At 38.1% G+C, this 12,871-nt stretch overlaps 1 protein-coding gene across 2 annotated transcripts in view; it reads left to right on the top strand.

The window, feature by feature from the left end:
• robo1 (roundabout, axon guidance receptor, homolog 1 (Drosophila)) overlaps positions 1-12,871 on the top strand; it is a 280,040-nt gene that overhangs the window by 89,470 nt on the left and 177,699 nt on the right. For both annotated transcript variants that reach the window (XM_024277075.2, XM_024277073.2), the window contains exon 3: positions 3,166-3,255. In XM_024277075.2, the coding sequence (XP_024132843.1) occupies positions 3,166-3,255 (90 nt within the window). The remainder of the gene's footprint in view (positions 1-3,165; positions 3,256-12,871) is intronic.

Here is a 12,871-nt window from a genome sequence, read left to right as displayed (position 1 = left end):
TTATTTCAAATAAAAAATAAGTGAAACAATTGTCCAAAAAAACAATTCTGATACTAAAAATGCTTTAGGTCTTTTGATCAGTCTATGTGAGGGAAAGTGAATTATTTCTTTTAACAAGCTCCACAAACATTCTTCTAAATGTCTCAGTACGGCATTCATCAGTGGAGATGCCAGTGACCAAACTGCAGCTAATCTCTGCGGTTCCTCCTTCCCGACCATACCAGTGGGGGACATTTGTTAAATGAGGGAAAGCGATGTGTGTGTTTGTTCTCTGTGGTGCTCGGGGCAGCATTTCAGTGTTCAGGGAACTTCCTGGAGAAATCCTCATAATGGAGACGGAAGAACACGCTCTCGTGTTTACAGAGGACTCGGGGGGGCCGGAGAAATAAGGGGTGCGACTAAGTGGCAAGGCTTCTTTTGTGTTTTTTAATAAGTAGTCAGTTTTCCGCACATGTGCCACACTAATTAACCAGCGGGGGACATTGTGTCGAGTGTGGCATTCAGGCTAAAAGGAGATAATATAACGCAACATTGTGGTCCTGCTTCTTTCTTCTGTTGCCCCCGGGGCAGCTGAGGACTCCACCTGTTAATAAAGCTCCTAATTGGACCTTTGACAGTGCCACGCCCAGGGAATCCACAGCCTCAGTTTGATGGTTCACTGATGTTAAGTGGTGCCACAGACAGGCTTATTTGCTGCATTTGTCTGAAAATTATAGGATTTAGCTTAAAGTTGTGTTCATTTTTTCACTATCGTGTTATCTGTGACTTAAAAAAATTTACATTTTTAACAAACTGCATTTTATGACAGTAAAAAGACCTTTGTTTCAAGAGAAAAATGTTTTTTTCTGTCTTGCAAAAAAAAGTAGTATTCTTATTAGGAAAGTTTTTCACTAGCAAAATAAACTCAGTTTAGGAAAACAAGTCTAAGTGACTGTATTTTTTTTCCCAAAAAATGAATTCTGAAAAACATCTCTTAGTGACTGGAATTTTTTTTTTTTTTTTCAAATAAAAAAAACACATTTAAACCAAATTTTCCTACCCAAATAGTAGAATATTATTATTTCTATTTATTTATTAGCTTATTTAAAGAAACTTGTACAAATTTGAAAAGGTTTATAGGTTATTTTTAGGGGCAAAAATCGCTACTTTTTCTAGTAATCAAAAGCAACTAAAGTTTTGAACTGTTTGAAATATTTGGTGTTTTGAACATGTTCTTGTACATTTTTCTCATGCTGAGTGACATACATTTAAGAAAATGAAATTGAAACTTAATTTCTAAGTTTGTTGTAATTCAAACTGCTATAAATCAATGCAAGAATGCCATCGGAAAAAAAATAGTAGCTGTGACATTGGTGCTACTACGGCAAGCTATAAGGTCCCTGCTGCGTCCCATTCTGTTGCATCCACTTGCAGACGAATAGAATAGATCCATGTACGACTTTGTTTTCCTCATCTGAGCTGGCATTTGGCTCCAACCTGTATGGCCGGAATATCTCCAACATTACTTGCTATCTTCATTGCGCCTGTATAGTTAGGTTGGGGGTCGTGAGGGGCTGTAAGCGAGCAGGAGAAATTGTAGACCGATGGATGATGGGAAGTAGGAGTGGATTTACTCTGTGGTAACAGTCCTGCCAAAATTTAGAAGTGAATTTCTACAGAAATTATAAAAACAACACAGTTTTTTTTTCTTTTTGGCTAAATAATCATCATTTAAAGACCACTGGGGATGCTTCTAAAATAAATGAAACGATGATTGGAGTGCTAGTTTCACAACACACAAAAGAAAAATTCACAGGAAATATCTAAAATAATATAGATGTGTGTTTAGGAATAGGAAAAAATCAATGTTGTAAATGTATACCATCCAAGTGACAAATGACAGTTGGGTTCACAAATAAATACATGGTGTCAAGCCATCGTTGTCAGACGGTGAATCATCCATGATGTCTCATCTGTGACCTCCATCCATGTGTTGTGGGTGTTATCACGCTTCATTTCTGCTGCATGTTTTGGAGATAGCATGCTGATCTGTATGCTGGTGTGACTCAAAGCGCGCTCTCCTGCAGGGTCGGCAAGAAGTTTCAGATATGAATCCGACTGAACTTGAGGCCTTTTTACTGTTACGTTTAGCCGGCTGCACGCTCACTGTTGTTCTCTGTGTCCAAAAACCCTTTATAGATTTTTACTGTTATTCAATGCTGGGGGGGGGTGCTTTCTTTTCACACTTTGGTGATCTAAAGTACTCTCCAGTGAACAATTCTGTCACCCCGTCTGGGGTTTATCAGACATGAAGCCATTGAATTAAATAAAAAGACGACTTCTGACAGACTGCCACTCAGCCAGCCAAAGGGGCTGGATGGTGAAGATTCACTTCACCTCCCCACCCTGACCACGCAGCCCAAATTAACCCCACCAGCGGTCAACAAAGAGAATGGGCTTGGCTTTGTCCTGATTTATTTCACACAAAGCTATCATAAGGGCACAGTTGGTCTCCTGTCTCCTCTGTGAGCCGCACACCACAGTCCTTCCCTATTCTCTCATGCGCCCCCACAAACCGTCCCGCCCTCACGCAGCCCGTCGCAGGCCCTCAGCCTGTCAATCAGGGACAAAGACAGGGCTGTCTCCAAAGGAAATGATTAGCAATTAATGGTGCATCATTGTATTTGCATCAAGACTGTGCGCACAGTGCATAAAGAGTGGCATTGTCAATCAAGCCCAGCGGGTCCGGACCCTCCCTCCGCCTGTCCGGCCCATGTGCTCCCACAGGGGTGCAGCTACTTAAAGCTATTGATATGGCAGCGATGGCTCTGTTTAACACAAACACTCACTTCTAGGCTTCACACAGGACAGCGTCATGCTGAGCCCAAAGAAAAGCTGAAGATCGCAACAATACATCCATCTGAGGGACCCCTATCCAAGCATATGCTAAACGTTGTTTTTTAATGTTTAATTACGTTTTGATTAAGTGTCCGGATCTTTAGCTTTTTGTCATGTTGATGCTCAAACATCAGGGAGCAGGTTTGCATGGATGGAGCCTCATGCTTTACAGTCTGCTTGCCGCCTGCCTGTGCAGAGGATGCTTCGCTCAGGAGTTGTGGACCGTGGATGTGGACACCGAGAAGGTTGCATTCAATTCCTCAGTCCCTGTGGTGTTATTGTTGACAGAGACGGGAGTCGCTCACGATGGAACCAGCGAAGGAGCAACTCCAGCTCCAGCCTCTGAACATGAAGAAGACAACTCTTTGGGCTACACAGGTACTGCTGCTGCTTCCATTTGACTTTAGAAATTCAGTAACAAAAATAAAAAGTACAGATTTACATCATGATCAAATAGGAAAGCATCTGCATACTGGGTAGTTGTACTTTACCATATGATTGAGTATTAGGGCAACAGTACACAACTTTTTTCTCATTATTGTATACTTTTATTCTTGCAAAATTGCAAGTTTCATCTCATAATTTTATTATTTTATTCTCGTAAATTAGAAAAAAAATCTCAGAATGTTTTGAGTTTACTCTCATAAAATTACAACTTTTTTCTTATAATTGTATGACTTTATTCTCGTAAAATATCAATTTTTTTCTCATCATTTCACAATTTTACCCTCGTATTTTTTCTCATAATATTGCGACTTTATTATCGTAAGATTCAAAATTTTTTGTTAAAATTGTTTGACTCTATTAGCCATTTTTTTAATCAATTTTACCACTTTATTTTTTGCAAAATTACAAGTTTCTTCTCATAATTGTACCGTTTTATTATTGTACCCTACATTTTTTTTTAAATATTGTGAGTTTATTCTCATAAAATTACAGTTTCTTTCTCATAATTTAACCGTTTTAATCTTGTTTTTTTTCATAATATTGTGACTTATTCTTGTAAAATTACAACTTTTTCTTAATTTTAAACATTTATATTATAAAATATGATTTTTTCTCATAATCGTATGACTTTATTATCTCATAATACAATTGTACAACTTTATTCCATCAAAATTACAACTTTTTCCCATTATTTTTCAACTTTATTCTTGTAAATTAAAAAAAAATCTCATAATATTGCAAGTTTATTCTCATGCAATTACAATTTTTTCTCATAATTGTACAAATTTATTCTTGTATAATTACAATTTTTTCCTCATAGTTTTACATTTTTGTTAGTAATTTATGAAATTATTACTTTTTACTTACAATTGTACAACTTTATAAGTTTTTTCTCATAATTTCGAAATGTTATTTTTACTAAATGAAGACTTTTTCTCTTTATTTTACGACTTTATTCTCACAGATTTCATGCAGGTTTGTTTTTTTTTATGGTGGCCCATACTGTTAAATAATTTAAATATGAAAACTGGAACATTATCTAGAAGGCCATTATCTATGTTCAGAAAAAGAAATTTCTTGACTGAACTGTTTTAGTATTTTTTTATCTGAATCGACTGTGGGTGACTTTGAACAAGAATAAGCAAACGGGCCCGTCACACCTGTCCTGTTTGAAGACTAAATCGATTTTAAACTAGTTTACTAGTATTTATCTAGATACAATAGTGACCTTTTATCCCTCCGTTCCTCAGCTCAGTCTTTGAACTCAACAAGTCAAAACCTGTCAGTGCTCAAAAATTTTGTTGCAGGTTTTTTAGCAGTTTAGCAGGTTTTTGGCCGTTTTCTCTAGAGGTTGTGGTATCCTGAGTGTGGAATGTCCTCCTTTAGTCCCTGAACTGACTCTTCTAAGTCCAGTTAATTAACAGGTCAAGACCTGTTTATTTAGGAGACCTTTCAGTTCAGCGGGTTGTCTAAGGTTTCATTTAATTTCTTGATTTGACCTCCTTGATTTATATCATAATCGGATTTTACCTGTGAATGGTTCCATAGAAATAAAACTCACCGAATAAATTGTTGGAACCCAAAGGAGGTGTAAACAGTTTTCCACTGAGGCTCAGATTCACACACAAGCAGACGGAATAATAAAGTCTGGACCAAATTAGGGATGACACGTGTTTTGCTTGATTTTTTGGCCTCAAAGCAAGTGGAAAACCTGTTCACACTGTGTTGTCACAGCAAGGAGACCTCCCGCCCAAGGTGATTTACTGGACCTCACACAGCCTCACAGGAAAAAAAAAGGGAAATCCATATTAACCGAGAAGAAACCTTCATGGGTTCTTTCGCTGTGTGTGGCAACTCGGCAGCTCTGGGTTTTACTGGACATGTGGAAAAAATCCCAGCATAACCGTACAGTTATCATCAACGTCATGCTGTGACCTTCATCAGAGAGGCCAAGACCATTTAAACATTGTGGCTCAAAACAAAAGCTAGCGCAGGAATATTTTAGTTCAAATTTGCACTATTAAAGATTTCAATCTCGCTTGATTTTGTAACTCGTGTAATTACCGCTAATGTAGTTTAATGTTGCATATTTTAATAATGTGGAGGTCTGAAAACAAACCATTGTGTATTCAGTTGATGTCAGACGATAATTGACCCTTTTCCATCATTCTGTGAGTGGATGTGATGTGATTTTATGCTGCAGAGTGCGTCAGTGTGTGTGCAGCACACAGTGGAGTCTGTTATCTCACTAAGAAGTTGTGGAGCTCACTGCCTACAGCATTTATTGGGGCAACTCACGCAATTTTCTTTTTTTTTTCTTCAGCTCAAGACCGTGTTCTTTAATCCCAAATCGATAAGAAGCAGGTCTGAATAGCTTAAAATATTTGATTGTTTCTGCCTTTTGCCTGAAGCTCTCCGAACTACATTGTGAAGGTTGGGTCTCCTGTTGTACTGGGATAGCTTTTGGCTAGTTTTGAACCAAATATATGGGGAAAAAATATTTTAGCCACAGTTTTCCCCTCAAATCACACTTAAGCCTTAATCACAACTGCTCTGATGGGTGGATACAGGCAGTCTGCTGACAAAAAATGGGTAAACTTGTTTGGGGTACGCCGATGGGCTGCGAGAAAAGGCAAGGTCGTCGACGAATCGATGAGCCCATAGAAGCAAAAATGTTCATCTATGGGCATGCTGCAGGGGACAGGTCAAAGCATTCTCACTCCTAGCTCCATATATATGAACATATGGTTTGGGCCCATTTTAGACGCGCTTGTCGCTCCCATTAAATCAGGGGTCCCCAACCTCCGGGCCGTGAACCGGTACCGGTCCAAGGGCCACAGACGCTAATCAGGGGTCCCCAATCCTCAGGACGCAAAAGGGTACCAGTACTGGGACGCACTCTGGACCGGTACCCTAACCTTTAACCAGTACCCTAACCCGGTGCCACGTCTGTAACCGCATCCCGAGGGCCGGGGACCCCTGATTTAATGGGAGCAGCCAGCACATCAAGAAAACAACAAGTTGGGGACACCCAAAACTTAGAGGGGGCCCAAACCAAACGTCCATATATACTGAGTTGGGAGTGAGAATGTGTAGGACAGGTAGCAGCAACCACTTATACAACACATAGGGCGAAGTAAATGTAAAGTAGATGTTTTTTATATTTTTTTCTTTCCCCCAAATCCTGCCGACTGCAGGAGGCCCGTTAATGCTGTTCACGAAAACTTTGACCCAAAGGGGTCATGACTGTTAGAAATGAGGACGATCAGCACAGTTAGCGTGAGCACTGATGTATGGTAGGTTTATCTTACTATAACATTAAAACAACCAAGTGCCATCACAGAGCAGCAAGAAATGATGATTCAATCATTACAGTCTAATGTGCGGAAACACTGATTTTTGCAAAGACATTTGGCCTCACAGTGTGGTGTAATGTTCTAATAATGCTCATTTTGTACTATTTTTAGGTGGAAAAACATCAATGGGTTATATTTGTGGGAATGGATTTCCCATTCATTTACCTGTTTGTATGATATGATTATGATATGAATCAAATCATTGTTGAAATGAGTCATTACACCCCTTCTTATGCCTTGTGCACCCTATGCATGCAATATTTGTGCACAGTCACTTTTCTAATGACTAGAGAGGGGTGTAAGCGCATTGTATGACAGCTTCACTCGTACGTCATGAGTGCGGGCAACTTAAATTAGTCTTACAGACACGTCACAGTACACAAACCACACGCACAACAATCGTAAGTTCTATTTTCTAAAACGTCCCTTAAGGTGGTCGGGAACTGCAATACTCCAGCGTTCCATGCACTCTCTTATGGGCTCCAGATGACCCCATCCTTATATTAATGTGTGATCCCTCCCATGACAAAGGTGGACAGGATTTTATGTCTGCCACGGACACCAGTGAAGATAAAAAACTATTGAAAGTGTAGCTCGCTGTTTTGTTGGGTCCAGATGACCTCATTTTTAATGTTAACATGCCTAGGATAGCACAAGGGTTAAGTCTCTATGAATGTCTTTGGGCCCAGAACTCAAACGCCGCAGTGACTAAGGCTTAATTAAACTGGTAAGAAATAAATAATCAACCAAATTTTGGCAAAAATCAACCTCAAATTTACCCAAATTACCGGTACAAGCTTTGAGGGCATTCTCACGATTGTCCCCAACCAGTTTTAATTTAGTTTTCCAAGTTTTAAAATAGGTTCAAGATAGGTTTGAGAGAACTTGTGTTAACACATTGTTGTTTTTAACATTTGTTGTGATAAATGTTTCAACACGTCCAAAATATTATCCGTGGTGACAAAATACAGTTGTTTATCAACCAGCTGTCAGCAAAATAAAGCGTTCTTTGTTTTCTCAGGTCAGTCAGTTCCTTCTTCTACTAGACTGCCATCATTTCCACCTCTTATTGATTTGCCCCATCCTTGTGATTCCTGGCCAATGAGTGAAGAAATATTTAGTCACATGGTTTTGTTTACAATCTTTTTTCTGAAGCAATAGAGTCTCTTAAAAAGATATAACTAAATTGAGGAATGCCTCAGGGATGTACCTTGACTTTACCCTATGATAGCGAGGATCCAACAATCCCTGTGACTGAATGGCACCAGTACAAGTAATGAATGGATGGAAGTTCGCTGCCATCACAACTTTTAATCAACTTTACAGGCTGATACAAAGGCTTAAGGAGAAAAAAAGTTCTCTGTGCTCCACTGCCTTTGTGTTCACCTTGGTCAGGCTGAATCTGTCTAATGGAAAACTCTAGGAGCTCCATCTTTAATCTGGCCATGTAATCCCATCTGTGCATGAAAATTAGGGAATCGATCTGGCTTGGTCAGTGAATTGGAAATGAGACTAATGTGCCCTAATACCTCAGTTTGGTTCTCGATAGGACCAAATGGACGACTGCCAAAGACTCCATTTCCGAGGAGCGTGACTGGCTGGTTGGAACATGGGGATAATCTTGACAGCTGCTAATTTGACTTGATTTGTAAAAGGATCTGCACTCTAAAGTGTCTCATCTGATAATCATTTGTGTTCTGGATATATTTAATTGTGAGTTCTTTGTCATATGATGCTAGTAGTCTTTGTGGTGAAGGAGGTGCATTCATTTAGGATTAAATATCAGGGATTTTGTCTTCTAGTCTGCCATGTCACTGAGAGAGACTCGTGTCTCTGTTGTCTGTTGGTTGTTGAACCATATTCAAAATATCTGTGAGATATTAAAACCAAAAAAAAACATCGGGCACGATTCTGACAGTGAAATACTAATGTGTGTCTGCTAATCACCCGGGGCTAATACAGTAGATTTTATGATCAACCACATGCTGATGGGAAGTTTCCAGTGTATTAATAGGGATTTTTATTGCACTCCCCCCCAACACACGGACAGTGAGCCAACTCTAAATTGTTTCCCGATATCAAAAAGCTTTGCACACATCTTCCCATTCATAATAAATGAGATGGACCCAAGTGAAGATGATGGATTAGAGAGGCTTGCTAAAATTCTTACACTTTTTTTTGCCCCTTGGCGATATGAGACACCGAGAAGACATGTATTCTGTTGTTCTGCCTCAACTTGAAGCCCTAAGCGTTGCTTCAAAGATCACTTCAGCAGCCTTATTCCTCTGTGACAGCTGGTGTAATATTGCATTTGTCTCAAATCACAAATAATATCTGTTTCAGAAGTTTTTCTGTGTTTCTTGGGGTTCTGGAAAAAGAGACATTGAAATGAACTTTTTCACGTTGTCATCTGTAGTTGACTCCAGAAATGCACACGTCAAAAACACATCACAAATATAAAGCCACGGAATACACAAAGGAGGTGTCTTATTCTGCAAATCGTTAGCACACATTTCTTCATGTTGGAGGGAGCTGTTTCACTCACAATGGGATTTGTTTCATTGGATAATTCTGGTGTGAACCAAACAAGTGAAGTCTGGCTGCAAGGAAATTTACAAAAATGTACTTAGAGACCCACACTGATAAAAATTGTGTTTTTAACATATTTTCATAGTATTTTTCTCATATTGGATGACTTATATAAAGAACATTTTTTCTGATTTTTTTTCTTTTTCAAATCAATCCAGTTCTCTTTATGTACAAATATATGACTGAATCTTGATGCATAGACAAATAGATCCATGTTGACATCTGGTTCAAAACATTACAGATCGATATCTCCAATACTGCACGGCATTTTTATTGCAGCAGTAATGCTAGGTTGGGGAAAGAGCGTAAACAAAGAGATGATGGGAAGTGGGGGCAGAGTTACTCTGTTCATTAGAAATTTGCCTTTGAGTTGTGGGTGGGACAGTTGACACAGAGTAAATAACTCTGCCCCCACTTCCCGCTTAAAACCTCTGGGAATGCTTTCACGATGGATCAAAGGTTATTGGAGTAGGGCTTTAAACATCCTATAGAAGAATAGCGCACAATTTGAACCCCTGGCCAGTCAATTGGCAGAAAGAGTGAACCAAATAATTGTGGATTTTTTTTTAATTCTCTGCTCTCTAAAATTTTTTAACAGAACAGATCAGATTATTGACAGATCCCTAAATCTAACAAGTCACAATGGGCGTTATCGGGTTCTATTTTTGGAGCCTTTATTGTAAATGTGTATTGAGGCCAACCTGGCAATTATGGTGAAACTTCTTTCCTAGAATAGAGGATGTTTGTTTTTACCAAATGGGAAGATCATAAATCCTTGACCCCAGACTCTGGCCGTAGAGAAGTAGAGTCTTAAACTGGTGGCCTTCATGTTCTGAGTGCTTGTTTTCTCCTTTCTGATAGAGAGCAGGTTGAGACTGTCTGGGTTTGAGGCAGTGACAGCTTTACCACAAGAGAGATTGAGAGCTTTGTTCTTTTGCCGTCTCATATGATCATTGGTGGGCTCCTGTATCTGGCCTTCGGTCCCCACTCTGAAAACCAATTTCCTTGACAGTGTCACTTTCAGATGTATTACCCCAGAGTCACATCAGCACCATTGTCACATTTCCATGACAGTCATTTCTGTTCTTTAGCTTCAGAGCCCTAATAACTCTGACGCTGGAAGGAAAGTCAGCACTTAACATTTAGCCAGCTGCACCCACTTATATTACCCTTTAGCATCAACAGAGAAGATCCGTGGACACTCTTCAGGGAGCGATTCACTGGAGATATAATTAGGTCTAATGATGTACTAATGCCCTACATGCCGCTTCTTCAGTGCTACTGTACTGGAAAGGACAGTAGAGGTTTTGTACTCCCCATCCAATCTCCTTTTATCTCCCTAATCTACCCCGCTTTGTCTGAGCTCGGCCCAAAGAAATGTGTCTATTAGCCTCTCCTTCCAGCGGTACAAGTGGACTAATGTGGTCAAGAGGCACTGGAGCGTGATAAGATAAGAGATGGGAGTCAGTGCAAGTATCCTGAGGTCAAAATCCCAAAGACAGCTCAGTAAGAGTTGACTTAAAAGATTCACGTTTATATTTTTGGTGTCCTCCTGTTAATTAGAATGGGGATTAGATAGAGGTTTATTAAATGTTAATAATCATTTTCCACTGCCTCATTTGATTCTTAATAGTCTAGTGAAACAATATCTTGTATTTTTTCTATGAAAATGGGTCAGACTCTTCAGCGTCTGAAAGAGGGAATGACTTTGGCTCATTTGACTCCACATGAATTATTGGGTCAAAAGGCTTTCATAATAGTGACTCCAAATTCAAATCTTAAGGCATGTTTTGTTTGTTACAACCATATAATACGATAGTGTTCACACACACATCTGGAAACCTGATTTACTATGTGAGGGTTCAATTCCCACAACCAAATAAAAGCAAAACATTCAACTTTAAATTTGTTTTAATTGTTTAGTAATAATTATGAAGTGATCCAAAAAGAAAATTTAAGTAATTTTCCAGATTTTTTTATAAACTCCTTACTATATCTGTACTTTCAAAAATATGCATTTTTACTTTTTTTTAAATACATTTTAACATTTTATAAAACCATTTAATGTCATTGACTCAAATGACAAAAAAAAATTTTCCTTTAATACACACATTTATTTCATTTATTCATTGTTTTTATACAACTTTAACACTTTTAGGGCAAATGAAATAAATAAATAAATAAATAAATACAATCCTGAAAAATAATGAAATGTTTCACATAGGATCGTGTGTAAAGCATCTGCTAAGACTCAGCTGTTTGCTCTACTTTATAGTGATGATCTTGTTTTTATCGAGATGTTTCTTCTTAGTGGCCTGTTTAAAGTAAGTGTTTAAAAGTAAATATGAGCTTAATGCTTTATTTTTCTCTGAGAGCTTAACTCATTTTCTGTAAAGGTATTGGAAAAATATATTTTGCTGTTAACAGTTTTTAAAAAGCTTTAAAATTGTTGCTTATTTAATAAGTCAGAAATTGCTTAATGCATTATGAATGTGGAAAAGGTTTGATTCAATAGTGACAAAAGACTTTGGTATTGATAGTCTTTGCCAAAACCTCTGTGTAGTTGGATGTGTATCCTTGCAGAAAAATAACAAATATAATGACCCAATCATAATCTATTTATATTGTGTGTGTTTTCTAAATAAACAAAAAAACATGCTTGACAATTGCATGAAGATGCTATTTAATCTGATTTACCGTCTTTTCCGCACTATAAAAAGCACCGGATTTTAAGGCACTCTGTCAATAAATAGTATATGCGCAAACTTTTGTCATTATTTGACATTTTATATTCTAAAATGCTCTGGTTGACCTTTTGTCTTTGTCTCTGATATTACGTCATATTAGCTGCGTTAGCTTATTCACAAAAACAATCAACCAAACATTTTGACATGGAGTGCTGTGTATATTTTAATATTGTTTCAACATTACTAAAAACAAACTGAATTTATCCATGTCGATAAGGCCTTAAAGTTACAAGGCGCATTGTCAATTAAAAAAATAAAGTATTTAGGCACCTTATAGAGTGGAAAATACAATACTATCCTAATGAAAGACACTTTTACTGCAGATTTTGTTCTTTCCATTCCTTTTTTAATGATTTAAAACAAACAAAAGTAATCAGTCAAAAGTTACCTTGAAGACACCTTGAGTTGCTTGTCTTTAGTTTTGTTGTTCCAACTATCCACGATGCGCACAAATACGACGTTTACAGGCTCAGCTAACTCTTACTGTAAATCAGCTGGAGTTAATTAGGAGAAACATGACTGTTGTCCAATTTTGCTCATAATTTAAGCCTCTAATACACAAATCTTTATTGATGTGCTCAAACGATCTAAAGTTTCCTCCCCACTCCATATGACTAAGTGAAAAATGGAGTCATCAAAAAATATGCTTATACACTACATACTCGGATAATTAGCTATAATTTCCTGCAAGCACATAAGGAGAGCTGCAACCCCGTTCACCACCCTCCCAGTTAAAATTACTGTAATAACTGTCAGCCAAGACTAATGGCTTGATGATCTGTGAAATCATTGCTCGTTTTATTACACACAACGTGATTCATGTGAGGACATGTTGCACATGAAGTTCAGCCAGAA

This window comes from Oryzias melastigma, linkage group LG13 (genome assembly GCF_002922805.2).
Source record: "Oryzias melastigma strain HK-1 linkage group LG13, ASM292280v2, whole genome shotgun sequence".
NCBI classification, from domain to species: Eukaryota; Metazoa; Chordata; class Actinopteri; order Beloniformes; family Adrianichthyidae; genus Oryzias; species Oryzias melastigma.
This window is presented reverse-complemented; position numbering and strand designations above follow the sequence as displayed.